This window comes from Gymnodraco acuticeps, unplaced genomic scaffold (genome assembly GCF_902827175.1).
Source record: "Gymnodraco acuticeps unplaced genomic scaffold, fGymAcu1.1, whole genome shotgun sequence".
In the NCBI taxonomy this organism is placed as follows: domain Eukaryota; kingdom Metazoa; phylum Chordata; class Actinopteri; order Perciformes; family Bathydraconidae; genus Gymnodraco; species Gymnodraco acuticeps.
In genome coordinates, this window is record NW_022989768.1 from 5,130,890 (window position 1) to 5,156,491 (window position 25,602).

General features: G+C 38.3%; 1 protein-coding gene across 2 annotated transcripts; it reads right to left on the reverse strand.

Moving 5' to 3' along the window:
- Window positions 1-1,641: 1,641 nt before the first annotated feature.
- Window positions 1,642-23,847, reverse strand: ano5b (anoctamin 5b). 2 transcript variants are annotated; one of them, XM_034217265.1, is made up of 21 exons: window positions 23,554-23,847; window positions 17,977-18,021; window positions 14,184-14,248; window positions 12,621-12,728; window positions 11,153-11,221; window positions 10,698-10,982; window positions 10,411-10,530; window positions 9,764-9,879; window positions 9,512-9,646; window positions 8,756-8,861; window positions 8,482-8,542; window positions 7,648-7,799; window positions 7,260-7,334; window positions 6,930-7,155; window positions 6,658-6,836; window positions 6,216-6,313; window positions 5,233-5,363; window positions 4,877-5,082; window positions 4,527-4,714; window positions 3,844-3,949; window positions 1,642-3,746 (listed from the first exon to the last, which is right to left on the reverse strand). In XM_034217265.1, exons 1-21 carry the CDS (start codon window positions 23,627-23,629, stop codon window positions 3,510-3,512), a joined length of 2,784 nt encoding a protein of 927 aa, XP_034073156.1. In that variant the 5' UTR covers window positions 23,630-23,847; the 3' UTR covers window positions 1,642-3,509. The 2 variants fall into 2 exon arrangements, with proteins under 2 accessions (XP_034073156.1, XP_034073166.1); XM_034217275.1 differs by lacking the exon at window positions 17,977-18,021 and having other exon boundaries at window positions 3,456-3,746.
- Between the last annotated feature and the right edge of the window lie 1,755 nt (window positions 23,848-25,602).

A 25,602-nucleotide genomic window follows, 5' to 3' on the forward strand; every position in this document is an offset into this window, starting at 1 on the left:
TTTGCTAAATCATGTTTTTCATATAAATTCTGGTTCTTTTTTTTCTTTAAGTCACCCTCACCAAAAAGCATGTTTTGCCTTATTTTGCATCTCCTATGCTGCTTTGCAGAATAATGCATCTGCGGCTTTGGAGGGGTGTTTCATTCATCTGGGCTCACCGCTTAAATCTCAACACGTTTAGGTAAACCGAAGATTTTTTACTTGCACACTACAACTGCTTTGAAAGCATGCATGCAATTTGACAAACATTATTAAACACTGAGATTTGATTTTACAGTGAAGATGGAGACAGTCTTCTTTTAAGCACACAATCAATTCTTATTAGTTTACCTTACCTAAAATAAGCAGGCAAACCGATTACCTCAAAACAACAGTAAGTTGTAAGTAAAACTAAGTGGAGATTTGTGTTTGACTTAATCGAAGTGGCTAGGGTTTGTGGAAGTTTCCATAATGGGTTATACAATTAAAACAAAAGTTAATATAATCAAATATAATTTAGTATAATCCACAATGTAAAATGCATTATATTTCATAAAGCTCTATACTTATATACTAAATGTACACTGTTTGTTAAACTGACATGAAAGAGTGTCTGGGTGAAGGTCTGCTATATGTTATTACTATAGGTGCCCCTGACTCAATGGGAAATTATTTTAAGCTTTAGTTTAGTTTCCAAGGCAGGTCTGGACCAGTCCAGTCCCACACCCAGAAGCAATGACACCTCCCCACATATATGGGTATGTTGGTGTGTACTCGCTTTGGCTTCTGTTGGTATAAAAACCAGTAGCTGATAGAGGAAAAAAGGTCTTAACTGGGAATCTCTCCCTAGATCTTATTTGCCCACTTTCATCATGAGGAAATTCCTCTGAAGACATGCAGGGAGTTTTAACACAGGGGTCTTTATAGGGGATTTCACCCCAAGTTATATTCTTTACAGGGAATTACTCCCTAGGTTTAATTCTTAGCTGGGAATCTGTCCTTAGATCTTATTGATCCACTGTCATTCTGAGGAAATTCCTCTGAAGAAATGCAGGGAGTTTTAACAAAAAGGAAAATATGTAAACTGGTGAATTATTGATGGTATCTATATGTATGCAGGGGGGTAACACTTTTTTGATTGTCACAATGTAACGAGAGATGGTAAAAAACCCTGTAAAAGTGAGGACAATTTCTTCAAATAACCCCCCCCCCCCCATTTGGATTGGGGTAACCTAAAATAATTAAGGTTTAAGGTAAGATTGCACGACTGCCACAAACACAAACACTTAGGTAGGGCCACACCCCACTAGATACCCAACAATATATAGATTAGTAGAGGTAAGACCTTGCCGATCCAGGTGGATCCGAGCCTGGCGGTAAACTTGCAAAGACTCAAAAGCTTTTGATAGGTCAATTAGTAGGTCTGATTAATAGTCAGAGGAAAATTAATACAGACCCACCGACCTCAACAGGGTTTAAATTAATTTAAACTTAAGCATAATGTGTTTATGTCTTGGGTGAGGATCCTTAAATTGACGCACATTTCCCCTCCGTGGGACTAATAAAGGTATTCTGATTCTGATAAGCTCCATGGTATAAGCATCCAATAGAACATTTGTTGTCCTGTTTACTGTTGTTATTAATGCAATGTGCGAATAAAACTCATACTATAATTACTTTTTTATTTATGTATCGTGAATATTAATTGTACAATAGGCTACAGTGAAATTAGAATATAATTGACAAACATTTCCAGCAATTCATGCGCATCAAATTAGACAAAACAGCAACTTTGCAATGATGACTTACATGAAACAGGTTTTGAATTCAGATAGGACACTTTGGCATTACAGAAGCATACAAAAACGAGTAAGCACAGAGGTTTAAGGCATTTGTTTGTTTGGAAATACATTATGCTGCAGGATCACGCTCTGCACACATCTGATATCTGCGTACTGTTTTACTGTGTAAGTGATGCTCATGATTGATCCTGAGATGCGAGTAAATGAGACTTGGTTTTTAATGTCAAATATAATAGCTGATAGCTGAAATTACAACTGCATCATGTAGCAAGTCAAGTTACAAAGAGGTTTCAATATAAAACAAAGAAAAACCTGGTAAACCTGGAATAATAAGAATAAATGAAGTGATCCTGTATCTCATAAATAGATACTGTTTAGTTATATATCTCTCTGGAGTGTTTTTTATGCATCTGGTCCCTTGTAGTATTACATTAAATGTACTTGAAGAACGGACTGAACTAACATGGTTGATGGCCATTTATGATTTGATGAATACAAATGTAAAGAAAGTGCATATTAAGTTACTCTTCTTAATATAAAAGCTTCAGACTACAAAGCAGAAGCATATCAATAAATTAGTTGCTCAATAACCAATTTAAATATATGATATTTTCTTTATATCTACAGCAAAACCAAAGAGTAGGTTACCTACAGTAATGTCATCAACTCATTTCTTTTTGCTGATATGCTCACTTACATTGTACCAAACCAAGTTCTCCAACTGTCTGATCATCTCTGAAGGTTTGTTATGCCGAAAACATGTGGAGGCACAAATAATGTTAAACAGCAATATAGGCCATTTGTTATCTATGTATAACAATTGGAGCCATAAAGCCAACACACGGCCAACTTTCACACATAAACTGATTGTACTAAAAGAGAAAATCTGTCATGAGATTTTCTATGTGTAGGCTTTTCTTTTTGTAAAAATCGTATAATTGGTCCTGTAGCAAGTTGGAAATACATCTGGAAGATAAGCCTGCAGCTGCTGTCTCACTATACTATCAACTCAGGCTGGAATGATACACACTTCTGATTGTTACAGTATCACTGCACTATAATGGAGGTAATTGGTTTTCCAATTTACAGTTTGAAAGAGCATAAACATAATTAACTCAAACATCTAATAGCCCAGCTATAGATCAGTGGATCTAAACATTATGCAGCAACGAAACTAAAAATAATTATTACACTTAAGACATAAAGATAGGTGATGTTTAGGACATAATCCCTTAAATGATATGAGATTTTTAAAACTCCTTAACACTGACATCTTTTCTAAAAAGCCCTTAATCTTGTTTCCTCACAAGAGAAATCACATGCAAAACATTTAATTAATGATATGATAGCCATCTCTTTAAAGGGTAATTTTCAACAATTCCCACTTGGCTATTAGCACATATAGTCATGACACATGGGGATATGAAGCCATTACACAGGGAATGATACAAGCTGCAGTTACAATCTTTTTAGCCTTCTTCTGTTGTTTTCAAACTTTCTTTATATGGCATAGGAGTGTTGCAGCCACTCGGGTAGCTAATTTTAAGCAAAGCGAGATGTTGCATTTGAATTTCTGATGCCTTTACACAGATCCTAATATAGGAGTCCATCCAGCAAGAAAAGATTATATCATTTTTATCCCAAAGACAGGATCTGTGTATATGGATGCTGTCAGTGAGGAGAAAACTCTAACACGTGTCCATTCTTGGCTTGGTTAGTTAGGAGTTTTCAGGAAGGAGGCTCCAGGCACTCAGACAACACTTCTTGTTTGTCTGTCATTGAGGATACTTCTGATGGTTGCTCTGTCATGAAACTGGCACTCATCTGGATTTTGACCTTCTCCACCTCGTAGTTATGCAGGTACTCTTGAATCAGGTAGCGCTCTCGTTTGAACCGAGCCTTCACAACTGACGGGACGTCCGGGATCATCCACGCCACGAAGAACTTCACCACAAAGACGACGTGCTAAAGAAGGAGAATTATCACACTGTCAGATTATAATTCTTTAGTTCGGAGTATTTATTTTGCAAGTAAGGAGTGAGAAAAAGCTGTGTTGTCTTACCTCCATTATAATAATAAAGGCCATTTTGGCTGCCAGGATATGCCAAAACTGCATGGTGTGAGTGTATTCCCTCGCATGGCCTGGAGGGTAACGGTAGTCACGGTACCTGTTCAAAACAACATTATACAGTCAATAGTGTTTCATTAATGTAATCATGCTGGTACCAGTACATATCAATAAATGCCGAAAAACTCAAAAACGTAACTTATGGCTCCATCAACAGATATAAACACATTTTCTTGGACTAAAGCAAAACATATTTGTTCATAGGTTGCACCTGTCAATATGAAGTTAATATGGCTTGCAATTAGCAAATAATTGCACAGAGCCCCACTATTTATTTGGAGTAGTATGACTCAAATTTTGGGTCTAATATTCACTCACTTTCTAGCTCTGAGGAAAATATTTGACTCACCATGTGACTAACATTTTCTGTCTGTTTGTTTATCATAGTGTACAGCGGATTTGTCAAACCATTTTCAGTGAGAACAATTGCCTAATGCAGCAGGAGAAAAAAACGCTGTGAAACCAAATCAAAACAAACGTCTGGCAGGCTTTAAACCCAAATCAATGAGTTGAAAGAATAAAAAGCTCCATATTGCTCAGGGGAGAATACAGAGGCTAAAGCTCTACTGAAAGTAAATGAAAGCCAGATGCACAACAAGCTCTTTTAGCTCAATTACCTGCAGGTGGAAGTCGTGTTATCAAACCAGTTGCCTCCCTCCTCAGGCATGTTGTCATTGGGTATCTGAGAGATGTTGTATATTGACAGGCTGTTGTTAACGTAGCCCCTCATGCTGGCATTTTTACCATAGGCATACAGGAAGACCATACGGGGGATCATGTCGGAAGTAAACGCCATGATGAAAGCCTGGGACAGAAAGGACAAAAGGTTTTCGGTTAAATGGATATTTTCATAAAACACATTTATCATAAATGAAAACAAGGACATTCGCACAGATTAGACAAAAAACACATTGAATGGTGAACATTTTGTCTGATTAACATACGCTGCTACATGCCCAACACCTACATTGGTAACAACAGACAGAATGGCCACTGCGTTGAGGATTTCCTGCCACGCTCCAATGTTTCGGGCCTTGGACGCCACCGGTCGTCTGAACTGGGTGGTGAACTTCCAGGAGTCCACCCTGATCTCCAGGATGTTGTTGCACAGAGCCAGGAGCGGAGCCAGAGGAAAAGAGGCCACAAACAAAGTGATGAAACCAAACTGGATCACTGAAAAAAACAGGCAGAGCAGAGAGAAAGTTAGAGGTGGTAAACAGGGAAGAGTAATAACAGGATGGCAAGAAGACAGCATGCATTAATCTGGCTCTTCTGTCCAGATATGATATCTGTAATGTAAACAACGTCAGAGAAGTATCTCACCCATCTCCAGGTACTCATAAAACAATCCAAGCTGGCTGAAGTTCAGCAGCCCGTGGTCCTGCTCCCAGCGGCTGGAATGGTTCTCAGGATGGTGCCGTCCTTTTCTGTTACTCCACCAGTTACGCATCAGCCTGTTGAGAAGCACATACGTCAAACTGCTGAGACTTTCTGTTGCCAACAAGACATTTCCAGACAAATCAGCACAGCAGCAATAATATTTGTAATTGCAGAAGTCTGCAATTAATTGATGTGTATAGTAACCAGTTGTTATAAAGTTTCCCTAAAAGGTTTTTGATAGCTTCTCAGCAGGTTTTATAAATTGTTTTTGGGTAGAGAAGCAATACCATGACATTCAGAGGTAAAACACTTTTGTTTATGTCAGTGTTTCTCAAACTTTTTCATACCAAGGACCACTTAACCAATAAAAAAACACTCGCGGACCACCTAACTCCACAAATATCCAAAATCACATCGTTTTTCTAGAACAGATTACAAATCGCTTGAAAATGGGACAAACAAGTGGCAACATGTGTGATGAAGGTGTTGCGCGGGGCTATATCATGCAATTTAAAGTGAAACTTAAGCTCGCTCCATTGCGGAGATATTCCCGCGAGAGTGCGGAAAAACTCTAATTAATTAATTTATGTGAAATGTTACCAATATACTCACGGACCACTAGGGTGCGCTCACGGACCACCAGTGGTCCGCGGACCACACATTGAGAAGCACTGGTTTATGTGGATGTGTGCATCTGAAGTAGGCAAGCTTCAAAGCTAGAACTTATATTTATTTTTTCTTAGCACTCAAAACATTGATCTTGTTAAAACATTTATAAAATGAATGCACTCGAAATAAACAAAATGCGCTGTTAAATAAAACCTTCATTGAAAGCTATTCTCTCGTTGTGGCTCGTTGCTATTTTTGCAGTGAATAAGTGATTGAGGTGAAAAGTTAAAAGGTGAAAGACTGGGCGGAGGACTCACGGCAGCAGAGCTTCCTGAATGTTCCCCCACAGTTGTTTTCCAGCCATAACAATGACCAGCTGCGTGGTGAGCTCAATCAGACAGCCTCCGGGGTCACACTGGGACAGAAAGAGGTTTCAGTTTACATGACACACTTATTGATGCACTTTCTTCATCATTTATTTATATAGCACATTTAAGACACAAAGGCAATTTAAAGTGCTTTACATTGGCAATAACACATAATAATCAAGATCAAAATTAATTGAATGAAAAGACAATTCATAGAAATGACTTAAAAGTAGACTTTGTATATACACATAATGCTAATGTAAGTCAATACTGCCTTAACTGCAATTTTCAATAGGGATGTTTTCCAAAAAATGTACGTTAAGTATACAAAGTAATATTTTTTAACTAGTAATAACAAAAGTAATGTTTTATCAGAGGCAGTAAAACCTACCTCCTCATTCCTTAGTTTGCTCCATTTGCCGAACATATATGAGTAGTCACCAGGATAACCGACAAATTTGCCTTTGAAGAAGGCCACGTAGAAGCACGATGAGTAGTAGTTGACAAACTGGAAGAGGAACATCTTCATGGTCAACCTGTTCTCATACTCCAGGTGGGTCTTTGGGATTTCTGCAGATAGTAGATCAGTGTAAGTAAAGACAAAATTATGACTCTATTGTTCGCTTCTGTTGATTCTGGAAATGTCAGATCAAATCTATTTACCCATGTCAGTGATCCAGACGGCCACCCTCTCATAAAAGAAGTTGAGGATCATGATGATGACAAAGTTGATGCAGGAGGCAGTGACAGAAGTGGCGAGCTGTGGAGTGATGAACCTGCCCACCACCTGGATCTTTCTCATGGGGTCTTTAATGATACTCGCGAAGGCAGCATGAACGGCCAATCTGTACGCTATGACCCCGATTATACAAGCCACAATCAGAGAGATCTGTGGGGAGAAGACAACCATGTAAAAGTGTTTACAGTAAGTGACTAGAAAGGGACAATTGTTATGTTTTATAGTCAATATAAAGACTCTTAATCATCACTCACCCATAATATAACGGTGGCAGAGGAGAGACAGAAGCGAACACACTTGCTTGAGGTGGGAAGATACGGCTCCATTTCCTGGAAGATTATTATTCAGAATCAGAATACCTTTATTAGTCCCACAGAGGGTACATTTGCATCGTTACAGCAGGAAAGAGCCACAGACAGCTTAATGTTACATATGTTAAAAAAAAGTACTAAGTTATGATATAATAAAAAATATAATAAAAAAATAAAGTGAAAAAAAATACTTTTCAAAATACAAATCCTGTAACAATTCTTAGGATTTAGCAGCCAGGTATATATTACACAGTTATTAATGGCATTGTGTTAGAAATAAGTAGCATGGAATCAGTTGTACATAGTATGTTTCATGTTTTCTTCCAAGCACCTGAGTGATCTTGTTGAGTCTCTTGTTGGTGCATCTGATCTCAAACTCGGGTCGGATTTGAAGCTGTTGCTGCTCCTCTTCAAAGTCCACCAAGTCCCACTCGTACTCCAGACGGGCTTGACGCCGTTTCCAGAACTCCAAAAACAGAGTGACTGCCAAATAGATTTGAAAGAAGGAAACAAAAGGTAAGATCTCAGTTTGTCACCTCTCACAAATATATTTTGCAGTTTAATGAGAAGTCTGATACTCTGCAAATGTTTCCATCAATTTTTGTAAACATATCCATTATCAAATCAAATCAGGTTTTATTTATATAGCACATTTATAAACGATTTTTGGTCGAGCCAAAGTGCTGTACATATAATACAAATAGCCTACAGTAGAGACACTTTACAGCAAATACAACAGCACAGATTGTTCAGAATATCAGTATGAGAAAAACGACACCCTCTATCCTTAGACCCTCACATCGTACAAGGAAAAACTTCCAGAGAAAACCCCACAGTTTAAGGGGGAAAAAATGGGAGAAACCTCAGGATCTGCATCATGTTGCACTGACTAAAAACAGAGATTGGCTGTGTTGAGTTTTAGGAGAGTTTATGTTTACGTTTCAACTGTGAAAACACTTCTTGGCTAACTGCTCCTCATGAGGCCAGTTTTCCATTTGGCCTTCAGTGTGCTGGGCAAGCTTTCCACATAACAACATAATTGTGCTGGCATCTTGTTCTGGGCTCAAGCAGTATGGATAGAGGTAGAGGCTTCAGAGTGAACAGGCTTTGACAGAAGGGGAACAAATGGGATCTCCTCACAGGTTAAACGCAGTGAAACACTTACCCCAAATCCCCATAAATATGGCAAAGAATACCGTTCCCTCATTATCAAACAGATGGGATTGCTGAAAGAGGTAATATGGAAAAATTAGTATCTCAGTGACATGCTTGGCATAAACAGGGTGACATATTGCTGACCCAGCAGGACATCATCTACTGCAGATATCTGAGTACATTTAAAAGACCGATGTATTAAAATAATGTTTGAAATATACACTTCAAGGTTAATCGCTGTTTTAAAATTGGTGTTCTTTAACATATAAAGTGTAACATTTTACCCAGGATGAGAGACATGTAGAGTTGAGCTTCCAGAAAGGGCACTTTTTATCACAAAGTGGACACATCACGATACTGCCTCCAATGTGGGGGTCACATATTTCTTTGCTACAAGGAGAGAAAGAATAGATCTTTTGTGAAAATAATATAAATCAGTATATCAATGTAGCATCCAGTATTGATCAGGCCACCATTTCATTGGAATATCAAAATGTGTAAGTATAAAAGTGAATATGATATGGCCAAAAGTATGTTGATACCTTATTTGAATACTTATGTGTACCTTTGGTTTGAGGCTTGACACTAGATGTGATTAAATCTTACATCTTAAACTTTGTGTCCAGACTTCTGGTAAGGCCATTTCCTCTTTCAAAATAATACCCTGTGCACACACGGTGAGGTACATCAAGATTTTAAGATCCTAAGTTTGGTTTAAAAGAACTTGACTGGCCTGCATTGAGCCCAGACTTCAACCTGCCATCAATTTCGGGATGAACTGTTCAGGCCTTGTTGTTTAACATCAATAAACCTCACTTGTGCTCTTGTGGATGAATGGGAGCAAATCCCAGCAGCCAGTTTCCATACCCTGTGTAAAGTGTTCCCAGAAAGGTGGAGGCAGTAATAGCAGCAGAGTGATTGAATGGTTTTGTAATGATGATGTAATGATTTAGCAAATAAGTGGTCAACAATTATGATACAAATGATGGGTTTAATATTGAGTTGGTCATATCTTTTTGGTCATATTCTTATCATCTCACCTTGACCTGTTGTCCTCATAACTGAGCACTCCATAGGTGAAACATATGACGCCCATGACAGCTGCAAAGAACAGCATCTCTGTGTAGAAGCCCAGCCAGGCGAAGTAGATCCCAATCTTCTCCCCATAGTACTTCCTAAAACCAAAACCACACACTTAACTCTGCAGATAACTTTAAACACGCTTCAGTAAAATAAAGGTTCAATCTTGTTTAAAAACCAAAGATGGCAGCAATCAGGTGTTGCTTGTTTACCTGATGAGGTTGAGAGGCTGCTCCTTGTAAAAGCAGAGGAACCGGGCCCAGTGTTTATACAAGTTGTAACGCTCACTCTCGCATTCAGCGTTTCTTGCCCTTTTCCAGTATGGACACTGAAAAGAAAATAAACAATGCAATATGGGCTCTTGAGCAAAAGTTATTAGAAAATATAAGAACGAGATCCCTGAAAGAACGTTGTATTCTATAACGTTATAAGTAAGAAATAATTAACATGATGAAAAAATAATTTTGTCCTGTCCTGATTAATATATATCTGCCCTGGAACGAGAACATTCACAAACAAGTTATACAAATGTACTTCAAATAGAAGTCCTGTATTGAATAATTAAATAGAAGTCACACTACCAATTGAATGTGCTACAGAACTGATTCTGTCAGTGTGTTTATAATGTGTTAAAATAGTTGTTTCCGGTCCAGGAAGTATAACTTATAAGTAGGCTACTTAAATATGGTTGTGGGTTACTTATACATTACATAAAAAATAATGCGTGTGGAATCTTACATTAAAGTAGATGGACACAAGGGTCTCCCTTTACAAATCTCACAGAATAGAGATGCTAACATAAATGTACATTGATATGTGTAAACTCTGCATGTGTATGATTTTTCTTCGAGTGTCTTACATCATGAAGAGGAAAGGCTGCCGTATACGTCCCATTGCTGAGTAGTCGTTTGATTCCCGTCTTGTCTCTTTCTTTCCGACCCTCTTTGTAGTACGGGCAACGAGCCAGGATGTAGAACACCTTTCAACAAGGACAGGATTCAACAAATGATATACATTTGCTAAATAAACAGTCAAAGCTAAAAACAGGCTAACATCTCTTCATAGCCTCCTAGGGTCAGCCTGTCCAGAATAAGTGTGAGAGGTATACTGTTAAAGCGTTTTCATATTTATAAATTAAACACTCACGATTCTGTTTCTTGTGGAAGGCGGGAAGAAGGTATCCTTGTCATTGATAAGGAAGAAGTCGGTCTTGTTCTTGTCGAAGGGGTAGGTAAAGTAGTCCGGTTGTGGGCGCATGATGTGATCTGGCAGACGGAAAGGATGCGAGAGCCACTCCAGCGGGACATCATGACCATGGGGGATATCACTCAATTTGAAGGGAACTTTAATCTTTAAGACATCAGCGTAGGTCGCCAGTACTTCCCATGGAGCATGGATCTTCAGGAAATATGTCTTTTGGTCCTTGGAGTCCTGATAGAAGGACAGATGGAGGAGAGGAACAATACTTAATTTGTCAGTACTTGGTTGTATTATGTGTCTAATGCTGAGCCATCCCTTTAAGACTCTTTCTGTATAACATGGTGTGCCTCTGCAAGCTATCTACTAGGTGGTGCTGTTACTCTGTGGTTGAAATGTCTTACTGATTTGTCTTCAGTCTCCAGCTCCAGACCTTGTTTCTCAAGGTTGGCCTCAAACTCCCTCCTCCTCTCCTGTGGATGAACACACAGACAACACAGCGTTAGAGCCCCACAGACAAAGTCTCACAGTCTATGATTGTTGTGACATCTACCCATCCATACAAGAGCAAATTAACAGAATCTGATGTGCTTCTGCTTTCTCTGTCTGGTAACTGATTGGTCAAAAGGGGGGCCTGCCTGTCACAAAAGAAACTTCCAAATTAGTTTAGGGGACAGTAAACGCAGTGGAAACAGGGGGAGCACACCAATATAACTGACCAAGCTTAACCTTGACCAGTTTTCCAAAAGTCTGGTACTGTGGTAAACATGTGACTCTGGCAAAAATGTCGACTGGCCACATGATCACACAGTGAAAATAATATAAGTAAAACAGGTTTCCTGCATTGCAGTGCTTTTAAATCACACAAAAAACATATATATATATATATATATATATATATACATATTTTAACCGCATTTAACCAAAAAGTATGGCAAACATTCAACTGCATTAACAGGCTAACATTGTAATTTAAATAAATACATAACGTCCCCGGACCATTATTAAAAGCAAAGCTAATGGCTACTTTAAAGTGAGGTTAAAAATGTTTCTGAAAGTGTTTTTCAGAAGCTGCATTTTAGATCTTTGAACTTTGCCTCAGTTTTAAACCAGTGAAACCCAGAACTGTCTTTTCAGAGATACAATCTAAACTTAACCTATAAGCACAGTGTGATCTTCAGTGTTATTGAATGTGTGAGTGTGAGCCTGAGAAAGGAGGAGCTGCTCTTAGTGAAATCTCTCTGGATAAAAGAAGGTTGAAAATGTGACACTTTGATTGAGGAGCACCAAGAGAAAACGTTGCCTACATCAGTCATTCAAGAATTTTACTAATGAATTCTCTGTGCTATGACCTTTTCAGAGTGATGATGATGATAGCTCGAACATGCTTAACAAATCGAACAGTCCTCTGCCTTAACTACACATGAAGGCTAAAAAAAAAAACACACTTCCAATAAATGTAAAAGACAAGTCAGTCTATGGAAGCCATTGTGGAAACCGGACAACCATTAAATCAAACGTAATTAGCAAAAATTAATTAGCGCAGTTATAAGGAAACTGGATTCACGTATTGAGTAGCTAACTGAATTACGTTTTTTTGGTCCTGATTTCCTTCCTTCAATATTCTGTATCTCTCATTATATGGTGAAATACTGTAGGATACTTTAAATATTGACCTGGAAATACTAAAGTTTTTGCTCACAAGCTACTTTACTCATACACTGGCGGCCACAAATGACGTCTATCTTTGGAATCTCACTTCCTTTTATTTTCATGTGTTCCCGTTCTGGATATATACTGTGTAAGATCGACAATATCACATTTATTCACTCACTGTAAAAATGCTGATAAGTCGTAGTCTGTTCCACTTACCTGTTTCTTTTCTCCATCTTTATCATCCACATAAGACAACACATAGTCTATTCTCCGAACCCCATCCCTGAAGAACACAGTGTCCTTGTTTGGTTGCAACTTTTCTGTCTAAAAAAACAGACACATAATCATATTTTAACTTTCCCGCAGAGTGGGAAGCGAAAGCAAACAGACAATCATAATAATGCAATACTTGAGGTGCTGACAAAGCAAGAAATGAAATTGTTGTAATGTCAATGACAGACATAAAGAGCTCAGACTTTAACACTAAGCGATTTATATTATTATATAGAGAGGGCAAGTCATATTGTGCCCAAAATCATGTCATATTAACATGTTATTTAAGTTATATTAGGCTAGTGACTCCAGTGCATGGGATGGTATTGAAAAGTATTTCAAGAGACTGTTGTTTTCTTTGGGAGAAAAGTTTAGAGGGAGGCCACAATGGCTGCAGAGGAACCACATAAAACAGACATTTATGGACCTGGTACAATCACAGCCTGACATTATACAAAAATAGTTTATTCGGGAGGAGGAATGTACTGGTAATGTTCAAAATCAAATATTGTGTTTTACTTCAATGCTAGATATTTCTAGCAACATTACTTGTCATTAAAAAACAGCACTCTTCCTGGAAATGAGCAAATTACAAGAATGGACAAATATTCTTCAGAGTGGGACGTACTGTAGATCAGGGTTTATATATCTACACTATGAAGGGTTAACCACAGCATGGAGTACCACGTGTGGTCAGCAGTTTTCTGAACCCCACCCAGCTTGTTCATCAGGCCCTCACATCCACACTAACCCTGTAGCAGGGGCGTGAACGCTGCCCCTTATAGTTTACTCAATCATGTTGTAACCTAATGAGAACATTTAAGAAATACGTGTTTGATTGATTATCACTGAGACATTATGCAGTGAATTATAGTCTCATACATCACAGAAACACAATATAATCAGTGTTATTAATTAAGATGGATAAAGTATCTGCTTGTTGGGTTGAGTGTATCGCTGAGGGCCCACCAGACTGAGCAGTGAAGTTTATTTCTGTCCCGCTGTTCAAGACATGAGAGCAGCTTTTGTGAGAGACAGAGGTCTTGTGACTCAGCGATGAGAGCAGAGAGTCGACAAAGGGTCAGTCATAAACATAAACACTGGGATAAGCAATATTGTGCCTACAAAGAAACACAAGCTTTGAAAATATAACAAAACTTCTAAAACTGCTGCCTGTAATCTTATACAAGACTGTTTATCAGATTGTAGCAGAAAAATAATCATTTAAGAATGTAATAATCCAAGGAACAATATGGGGAATTATATATCCACTTTCTTGCAGAGAGTTGTATACTGCTATTTAGTTGATACATTAAATATAAAGCTACAACAAGCAAGTTGTTTTCTTCAGCACAAAGACAGGAAACAGGTTGAGAAACAATCAATCATTGTACTGATTATACAAACAATATTTAATATGTTTGCAATGTGTTTCCCTTAATATCAAACGTCTTCCTTAGCGATTTGCAAGCGTATTGACACACCAACAAACACACAGGAACTTACCTCTGCATGCCCAGGCAGTGTCACTCTTTCAGATAATGAACTCACACTATTGCCACCATTTTCATCTGCAAAAGAAAAAATAAATTGTACTATATTTGTTATATATTGACTGAATTTAAAAACACAAACAATGCATTATGCACAGGAAACATAGAAAATAAGACAATCGAGTAAAGTAATAATACAAACACCTAGCATAATTATTGTTTATATGTTTGAGTGAATCATTATGTAGCATGTTTGAACAGCAAAACAATTATAATGAAACCATGATTGTTCCTTAAGATCGGACAGTTCAGTTTAGAATGGTCTAACAAAATAAATATACACGTTTTATGTTCAATAAGCTTGAATTGTCTGTCTGCATTATCCTTCTATATATTTCTATATCAATGTTATTATATATAAGCACAGTCAGTGGATGGCTAAGTGATCAGTAGCATCCAAACTCAAACAGTCAATCAATCAATGTATACATATTCACAAAGTTGCAGATGTATTGAAGATGCAAGTAGAACAGCATTTAATCATCTGTTTCACCTTCCTGTTTACATGCATCCACACCCATGTAAGGGGGGCAAAAACAGCTCAATACATAATGTAAAACATGTAATTGTTTGCTAGTTTAAATATTTTAGTAATATGTTTTCCCTAGCCTACCAAGTAGACAGAACTGTACCTTTCTTCTCTCCCACCTACATCCCAGACATTTGGCTAAGCTAGGTTAATCTCTGTTTATATCCATGCAGGATATGTGGTGTACAGGATATAATAGGAAGGTTCAGTCAAAACCAAACTATCCCTTTAAGAGTAATGAGCCGGCCAGTAATTGTGATGGCCACGCATGCTTCTAAGACTACTCAATCTAAGAGCGGCCAATATAAATCAGCAGACTCTTGCCATATTGGTAAGCATTTATATGAGCCGAGAGAGGGATGATGGCCACAAAGGCAGCCGCACACACACACACACACACACACACACACACACACACACACACACACACACACACACACACACACACACACACACACACACACACACACACACACACACACACACACACACACACACACACACACACACAAACACACACACACACACACACACACACACACACACACACACACACACACACACACCTCCTCATCTGTAATACAACAACACAAAGCATTCCTGCAGTTCCCCTTTCTGCCTCCTCTCTGGCAGAGGGAATGTGCTCATGTAGCATTGCATTGCTCTGCTCCCCTATTATTCCTGCATGGTGAGAATGCAGCACTTCCTGTGGGGGAGCCTGGACCGTGCATGATACAGCAGTGAGGGGGAGGGGCCCGGGCTTAGAGCTGCTGCCGTACCAGAAGTCTTTCCTCTCTTCTAATGAAACACAGTGAGCACACAAAGGACACAAAGATCTCTAGCTTCTTTCAGCTGCAACCCAGACACCCTCTCAGAGGGACTGTGGTGTCTCCATGTGGACGCTCAAGGACAGGGCTGTAGACTCACTCTGAAGGAATGAAAATATGCCAGCATTTAGATTATAGGAATCCCTGAAGTGTAGAGAGGTCAAAGAGCCAGGGTGATTTTTCCAGTGAGCTTGTGGGAAGCATCGTTGAATTTGCAGCTAAATGTTTTTTTTTTAAACACGTTTTTTTCCCCCCTTTCCTTTTTAGGTCTCACTCCAACTGTGCACAGCCAGTTATCAGAGCCTGGCTTGAGCAAACAGAAGCAAGGGCAGGCAGTGTGTTATATCTAATTCCACGGAGAAACAAATAAATGGAATGGTCTTTACAGAGCAGCCTGCCTTTTGTAGAATTGAGCAGCAACGGCAAATAGTGACTAGCACGAAAGAGGAAAAAAAAAAACTTCAAATAAACTTCTGTATATTTATATTTAAGTTATTAACTCATGCAAAATTACCTGAGCAACAATGGTTTTAAAGATGAACATTAACCAAGTTAAAACTCATCTAAAAGTAAAGCTCATGCACTTTCAAAACACACTTTGAAACCAAGCTACCCGATTAACCTTCAGCTGCTGAATATTTACAGTGGTGGAGATAGAATGGCAACTGACTGGACAAAGTTTACCAGTAACCTCTAATGGGCTCTAAATCAAAAAAGGCACTTTAAACCACCACTTAAGAGGGAACTAAAGTGCACAAACGGTCAGCTGCTGCAGACTAATGTTAAAGCCCCAAATCTATGAGGAGCATAAGTGACATCATATATACCTCTTTCCCTTAGCCTTCTTTGGAATATAGAAACATATTACATATTTTCATAAACTCTTGTGAATGCAACTAACAGGGATTATTTTCACTTCTGTAAAAAAAAGACTCACAAGAGCCATTTAGAAATGAATCATCAAAGTTGAAGCAACAGAGGCAGAGATACGTTGACTTCTATAGGTCAAGCTCCACTCTCAGGCCTTGACAAAATCACTGGCCTACAGTATCACACAGTAAGAGGTCACTGGTGCCAATATGTCAATTCCATAAGGTATGTGCTGATCGTGCAGAGACGAGAACAGCAGAGGCTTTTGACTTAAGCAAATCCACTAATTTCTAGCCGAGTAATGCCCATACCTAATCCACTACAGCCTGATTTCCATTCTTGACGGTGGTAATGCCTCAGAACAGACCGCCTCTCGCCCGACTGCCTCTTATTTGATGCATAGCCCTCTCACAGATGCACATTTACTGCTACAGTTTTATTTTACATGGCAGCATGTGTAACTGGCAGGAGAGCGGCCCCTTCAGTGAGTCATCAAAAGAAATGTTATGAAAGGGAACCTGCTTCTCTCAATCTGAACTGACATCCTGGGTCTAGTATTTGTCTGGGGATGTGAGATGATACCTCAGCCACCCACACATCCACTTACCAACACACACACACACACACACACACACACACACACACACACACACACACACACACACACACACACAACAATACATCATTTATATTTTTCAAAGTCAAGTCCTCTCATAGACTTGCCATCTTATTGTGACACTTCAAAGGTAAACACACATGTTTACCAGCAGTGGTGGGAGGTAACTAAGTAGTTCACTAACTGCGTACATTTATTGAGGTAATGTACCTAACTTTAGAATTTGTTTCTAGTTTATACTATTTATTACATATGTATCTATATCTATAAAAATAAAACATATACGATATAGATAGGATAATGGTATGTGTAACCTTATATTGTGTTATTGACATATAATGTGATATATACTTTTAGTAACAGACCAGACAGGAATACCTTAAACACCAAGGTACCTTATCACATTGAAGAAACATCTTGAGAAAATCCAATATTGACATAAAACTGTCACGCTCATTGATTTGCAACCTTGCCCACAATTGCATAATGCAACCTGAGATATTAAAGAAAATACTCAGTCAATTTTTCTGATGGTTGACAAATGAAAACCACACAGTATACATTGTCAAAGTGGCGAGCATCAATTGACCTAAATTATGTGTGCACATGCCTCATACACAGTATATATGAATGCATGCATTAGTGCAGATCTGACACTCCGGCGATAAACACAAGACACAGCACACTTAGCTTCCAGGAGAAAGGCTCTGCAGATACAATGAGAAGCTGAGATGGAGGGTAGACGGACACACATATATCTGGGTCTGATAGTAGACTTACTGGAAGCAGAATTAAGACAGAAACATGGTACATTATTGAAGAGAGTCCGGCATGATAAGAAAGCAAGTGGATGAAGTGAAAAATGACAGACAGGCGTCACATAAAGCCTCTGATCTGCCCGTACCTGAGTGCAGGTTTATCCTGAATGCGGTCAACACTGCAGGACCATCTTTAAAATGACAGACAGACACAGGTTAGTGTTAAACTGTGGGTCAGGGGAGGTGAATAAAGCATGATTACAAACTGCTGAGACAGTCTGAAAGATTGCAGAATCCATAAATGAGTCTCACAATAACAAACAATACACAGGGCCTACTTACTGTGCAAATTGCAAGAAAGTAATCAACATAAAAGCTCAGCAATACATTATATCTTGTGGTGATCAGACCAGGGCTTTACCTCTGTAGCTCAGCATCTAACCAAGCATTGATGATGCCCTGGGTGAATCTGGTTAAATAACAAAGCAGATAGTTTTACTATGACTCAAGCAAGCTGGGTACAGCTGGGTGTTTACTGTCTGAAAAAAGCAGCATTAACAGCTCTTGTGCTTCTCCCCCACGAGGCTGGCACTCAGCTAGACTGCCCTGCCTACTCCTCTCAATCAGAAACAGCTCAGATCCTTGAAACAACAAAGGCTTACCAACAACAGCTCTGTATCATTACACTTTTTGGAAGGGAAGTGATTGAAACATGTCACAGAGCGCCTATACATATTCCCTCTATGCACGAGGTGTATTAGTGCAGGGTGGGTTGTGAGCTGGTCTGTCTAAAATATTGATGTGATACAGGTTAGTACTCTGGTCTAAATAAAATGGGTGGAAAGTCTTTCCCCACACAGCCAGATGAGTGCCTGTATTGATTGTGGGAGGGAGATTAGGCAAATATAACTGGGACTCACATAGGAAATGGTAAAGCAATATTCTGACATAACTTTTCATAGCAAAACACAAAGTGAGTGAACTGTGTAGCAGGCGTACCATGCTACAGTGAAACCACAACATCCTGAGCTCAAACCGGGTCTCAGCCATCCTCTCTATCTCTCTCCCCACATTTCCTGTCATCAGCTAAGTAGTTACAAAAAAGAAAAATATATAAACTACTCCTGACAAATACGAATTTTGATATTGGAGCCCTAGAAAACACAAGAGAATTCAAATAATGTTCACCTCAAGGTCTATCTAGAAGCTGTTCAAGGGCTTTCAATCATATCACATTATCATCATCAGCCCAGTTTATTTTTCGTCCATGTTGCCTTGAAAGAATCTTGACATCATGATGATGAGGATAGTATCATGTGGTTGATAGCACCAAAACAATTACTTAATGGATCTGCGGTGAAATTAGACTTGTGATGGAAACTTCTGAAGCAATGGAGACAGGACTCAGAGAGCAGGAACTTTGATGGCAAACACTGATGTTGGAGCTTCGGTCAGAGAATTCACAAGACATGTCGTGCGCCACGAGTTGACACAACGGATGCCAAACCAATTCTGAAGATCTCTACCCCAGACCCATGTAGTTAGTTGGTTCTGAGAGAATAATCAACATTGTGCATAACAAGATAAAACAGGCAAAGCACAATGACACCTATCAGCCGACGCCAACAGGCAGGAATAGGGAGACAAAACACAGAGCACAGCACCCAAGGCTACAGGTGCCTGAGCTCAGTGAGGTCAGTACAAACTGATAAACTGGGTCGAAGTTATGGGCCTAGGAAAATATTTCCCCAACAAGACTGACAAACATTTCACTGTAATACAATACCAAACAATAGCAAGTAATGTGCACATACTACGTATGGATCTTGAAGAGTAGGGAGAGAAAACCAATTGATGAAGAAACATATATATATCTTTTAGTAAGTAATGTGTTTGAAGAGTGGGTTGTGTTTTGGTTTCACAACACCATCAGGCTTGTATCATAATGTGAAATAAACATTTGTCCTTTCTTATCTTCAGGATGTTGTAGTCCAAAAGGGGGAGGGGGGTTCCTGACAATCCCCAGAAAGCTTGCAAAGTTCAAAAACACAATAGACATTGTGTGCAGGATAGAGGAGATAATGTAATAGCTTGATAAGACAAAATATCGAATAAAATACCATGTTTGATATCTTTGAAAGTCTGTTGAGAAAGGCATGTTTGAGGATAAGCGTTGCCATGGAGTACTGGTCATTGCAGATTAGGACAGAGAGAGTTGCTCAATGGTTGCATGATATGCAGCCTCTGGCCTGGTTGTTTGGTTGATGATTTGTGTTGGTTGGCAAGAAGCATGCCTAATTCTGTAATATCAATTGTTTTATATCCAGATTAGGGAACGTTTTATTAAGAGATACAGTATTACTATCTGACAAATATAGTTCCCTGTGGCACAGCTGTTTCACAAACAGCTTACATGAAACATGGCAAGTGCAGAGAGTGTTTGTTTTCCCTTAAATGTTTAATGTCCGTACCCGAGGGCCAGGCAAACAGACCAAGGCAGAGAGGATGCTCATGGAAAACCATGTTATACACTTAGACAATATTTGTAAATAATCTGAAAAGAAAAGGTTGAAAAAGATCATTATGATCCCAAAGAATGCTATAAATACTGCCCTAGTAATACCCTAGCTTTCTTGTAGTTTGTTGGGAGGAAAAAGCCTGGTTGTCCCCTTGTCTTATTCAGTATCATGCCTCGATCAAAGGGGCTAATGCAATTACAATGCCTGTTTCCATAGCAACCCTTTGGCTCTGTTTCACCTCTGACTGGAAGATAAATTCATCAGCCATGGCTGCAGAGAGCAGAGCGAGATCACCTTAAATGGATATAAAGCCCTTAAAGTATGAGTAACTATCATATGATAAGAATGAATGGTATACTGTCCATGATGAATGCCAAAAGAAATGTAACCTGCTACAGATAAGCTTTGAGTCAAATTAAAAAGATAAACTTTATGAGGATGACACCAAGTACCTGCAGTATAATAGTTTACTGTGTAGCAGTGCATCTGGTGTTCATCCTGCTGTTATCATGGCTGTCTATAATTCAGTGTTTGGGCAGCGGTGATGGAGGTAATACACTCCAAACACACACAAGTGAATATATGGAGGTGAGGACGGACCCTTTCCTGTCTTTTCTCTCTGTTTCACTGTGGCTGAAGGTCTGCCCTGATAAGAGCCAGAACAAAGCCTCTGCAGAACAAGAGCAGTCTATTAACACTCAGCTCATCCATGATAAACAGGCACGCGTCTTAATGAACAACTCACTGATAACCATTTAAAGAGTGTGGGATTTACATATGGAAAATATCAGGTTGGGATGTCATTAAGTTCACTCAACACTGATTCAATGTGAACGCTTTGGAATAGTTCACCTTTATTTTTCTTTCACTTTAATGATCTTGCAGTGATGCAGTGCGGATAGCTAGACATATGCAGGGTTATGATACCAGTGGGCTAGACATTATCTTTTTTTTAACATAATGTACAGATTGTAATTACAGTTAAGCTGATACATTTTATTCTGTTAAAATGTTGAAATAATTAAAATGTTAAAATAACTAATTCACTCAACTGCATTCCTAAACGTATTAATCTAAAGCACAAAATGTTAATCAATTTAATAACACTTAATGCAGCAATTATGTAGGCCTAAACATACTTCTCAAAGCTGATTATAAAAACATGATATGAGGTTGACAGTACTATGTTATAGAATAAATATCTGTATCCCAATTATAACAGTGCTGTAACTCATCTTAATGTAACAATTGCTTTTGAGATACATATTGCTTACTTATCATAATGATGCTTAAAATGGGCATTTGGACTCTTCGATATTTAATTGTCCATTAGGTCCAGTTATTCTACAAAAATAATTTCGTTTCAGGACTAAATGCAAACATTAGTCTCTCATTCTCTGAGCCTCTTCGGTAAAACCCAGTGGACACATTTTCTTATCACAAGAGAACCAGGCTTTCTAAAATGCACAGGAACAAGCAGGGGTCAAAAGATATGGTCAGTCAATACACGTCATGAACTTCCTGTGTCATGAAAGTATTTGCCATCTGTGCCAGCTGTAGTTTTGAATATGATACTGTACATATAAATATGGAGATAATTCAACAGGTTCAAACTAACTTTAGTTTCTAAATCTAAATAGTGTATCAGCAATTTGTCCCAAAGCTATTACCTTATAACTATACATTAGACTAATCAGCTTCCTCCTAATCAGAACTAATAACAAAGGTTTTGGATCAATGCATTGTTAATTAGATATCTTAAGTGAATACAAAATGTAAAAAAAAATGTGTCCACAGTCAATTTCCATTCTAATTATTGATAGAGCTATTTCTTCATTTTTCATATCATGCACAAGAAGTGCCCATCCCTCTTAGGTTTATACGACAATAAAAACATAGTTCCGGTCGTGAAATATATTGTTTAATTACAAAATCCCAAGTAATTCAATTCAAGTTTTGCAGGGCGTCTGTGTAGATGTGCAACATTTAAAATATTAACACAGATTAAATTGTCTTTTGTCACACTGGGGGGATATAAGAGCAAAGTGCATTTTTCTCTGTTTTGAAGCTTTGCTGCTTAAGAATGCTACCACAGAAACATCATCCTCACAAGCCGTTATTAAGGCTATGGGAAGCAGTATGCGTGACTTAAAAGGCCGCAGACCTCAATTACGTTGACATATGGAGTTCAATGACAGAAGAAAATATGAATTTAACTCATTTGGTGTCCCCTGAGACACTGAAACATGGTGGTTGAGAGCAAAACCGAGCTGCTAAACTCCCCAGACTGTCAACCGCCTGATGCACTCTTGCCAAACTGTCGGAAATCACAGACTGAAAGTGGTTTCCTGTGAAGCATGACTATCTCAGAGAAGGCAATCTAATTAGGAGTAGACACTATGTGACAGTATGTAAAGCTTGACAGAAAGCAGAAAGGAAGAACAATTTACCTGGGATATTCTGTCACATTTTGTATTGAAATTGTGCAATTTTTCAGTGATGATGTTAAATTGCAGTTTGTCTTTAACTAACCCAGATTCTACAAATCTTATTGAAATCTGCCTTTCAGAATGACGTGCCAGTTTTTTGGGACATTCCTGTGATTCAAAGCAAAACACCCAGCATGTCTGTTTTGATCCATTTGCCTCCTGGCTTGTCATGGGATTGCTACTAACTTGCTCTGATGCGTCTTATACATCAGCTGTATTAACTTTTCTGTCTGCAAGAAAACCATTTTTTAGTTTCATTCAATGGGAACCAAGTCAAAAAGTAAAGTAAAACAAAACAAGCTATAAACCCTAAAAATGTAATTTATTATGCTGTGGGCAAAACACAAACATGTCATTATATGTGGTAGGCTACCACTTGGAATTTTGTGCTGACATGTTTTGCATACATAATACAAAAATGTTGATGTAATCCTATTATTTCTATATAGGTTGCTATATTCGCTTTAGAGTACTTTAATGTACGAATACATTAGTTAAAGGCCTGTTTGAATTTAATGATCAGTTCTTAGGGACATGAGCAAGTACGAAGCAGACTGCAGTTCATGATAGAGTCAAGGACACCATACTGTCATCTTCTTGGCCAGATTAGCTACTACAAGCAGTAGTAGAAAGCATCTTCGACAAATTTGGCACAATATATAAAGCTCCTCGTGACCCCACTTAAATGTTAATAAGTGCATATTTATTTAATTACCTCCTGTCTGTGATTCTGTCGCGCTCTGCAGCTCGATCAAAGTTTCATCCTTCGTCTTGCCCGTTATTCGTCTCATAGCGGCAGAGCTGTTATTCTGAAGGCTTCACCTTCTCAGGAGAGACAGCAGGGGGGGGCTGTGATCCGGTCCCGGTGATGAAGACTCCACCATGCAGGCATCGGCTGATCACACTCTGAAATCAATGACTTTGACTGGGATTAATGAATGGGTCATATTTACATTATGACCGATTCTCTTTGAAACTGTACCCTGCTGGGCTCCCTTGCTACCCGAGAAGACTGGCTCACTTAAAGGGGAGTGGCATGGGGTTTTCCGTCGGCAAAATGGTGTGTGTGAGTGTGTCTGAGAGAGAGAGAGAAACAAAGTGGAGAATTTTATTTTAGTATGGTTAAGATTTATGAGTCATATTGTTGTGGTTAAATAGCAGCAGGAGCAGCTTATATGTTATGTTTTCAAATAAAAAAGTAATAAATAATCACGAGGAGCTGACAGCCTAAATTCCTTCAATGGGATGAGGACATCTTGTGGCCATTTCCAAAAGTGCATGAAACGAATTTAGTATCCTTTATAAACTGATTTGTGACAGGAAAGTAAGCTGTTATTTTATAACTTCTAAGGAGAAATTGGTACCACTGTCAATTAAGTAGCTAGTTAGCTAGCTAGTTCAACCTCCAGCTGGACTTCTTATACAATACAACATTGATTACCCTTGCATATCTAAATGAGAATCAAATAAGTCTTACCTTTATTATGACATATTAATAGATGTTTATGGGCCTTAGACTATGTGACAGTCCAATAACACCACACCACAACCCGTAACATTTGAAATGGTTTACTGTATATTGTTCATGTTATTACGTATATTGCATGTTTGGAACTACAAAACAATTCAGATGTTTCCCTTTTAAAGATGACCTTTATCCCCATCAACATTATGTTTCTCTCAGAACGGCTTTGGGTTAGCACAGATCAACCACTTATAAACCACCATACACCAAATATCAGAGGTTAATGCGATGGCTGGCCTTTCTGCTTTGAAATGCCCCACTCAGAAGATAAACAAAAACAGCTTTTCTATGAGTTTGCTTTTAAAGTGTAACTGCTGTAATTGTAGTGTACACAGCATGATAAAGTAAATTACTTTTGGAGTAGAAAACTGTAAATATGTTTAAAGTATGATAAGGTAAATTAAAATACATTAATTATAGCCTATTACTTTAAACTATTTAATAGACATTACTGCAAATGTAAACATGTTTACTTTATTTAATATAAGATTGTTTTACTATCTATAAAAAATAAAAAAGGCGTTTGTCTTGGTACATTGAATAAAACAGGTATTTAATGTTGACACATTTTGTACAATTAAATACAATTAAGTATCAAAAACCTAATTTTAGTCAGTTGCTAAAACAAATAACAATATATAATGTTGTACAACACACACACACACACACACACACACACACACACACACACACACACACACACACACACACACACACACACACACACACACACATGCAGTGAGATAAACACATGAGCATTATTCAAGTGCCAGCCATAAACTAAAAATATCTTCATCCATATTTTTGCTAGCTTTGCTGTAAAATAAAGTGACAATGTGAGACGTCAAGAGATGGTATTGGGGTTTTCTACATGTTTAAATCAACAGATAGTAGGCTAACAAATGTAGTTAAAGGCAACTTTTCCAGATCTGTGAAATCAGTATCAGAGGTTTAGCTTTATTTTCAATGGCTTCACATGACCACACAAGCATCCTTATAACTTAAGGTACCATGAATTAGATGTAGTAGCCAATGTCAGAATAACATAAATAAAATGTGTATCTTTAGATGTTGTGATTGAAGGACTCAATATGATCAATTATTTTCTTCTAAAACTATAATCGATTATGTCAAAAGCATTTATGATTAACAATTAATACAAACTGTGTTGGTTCCAGAGAGGTTGATTGATTGATTGACAACTTTATTAACAGCTTGTATTGGGTACAGTACAGTACA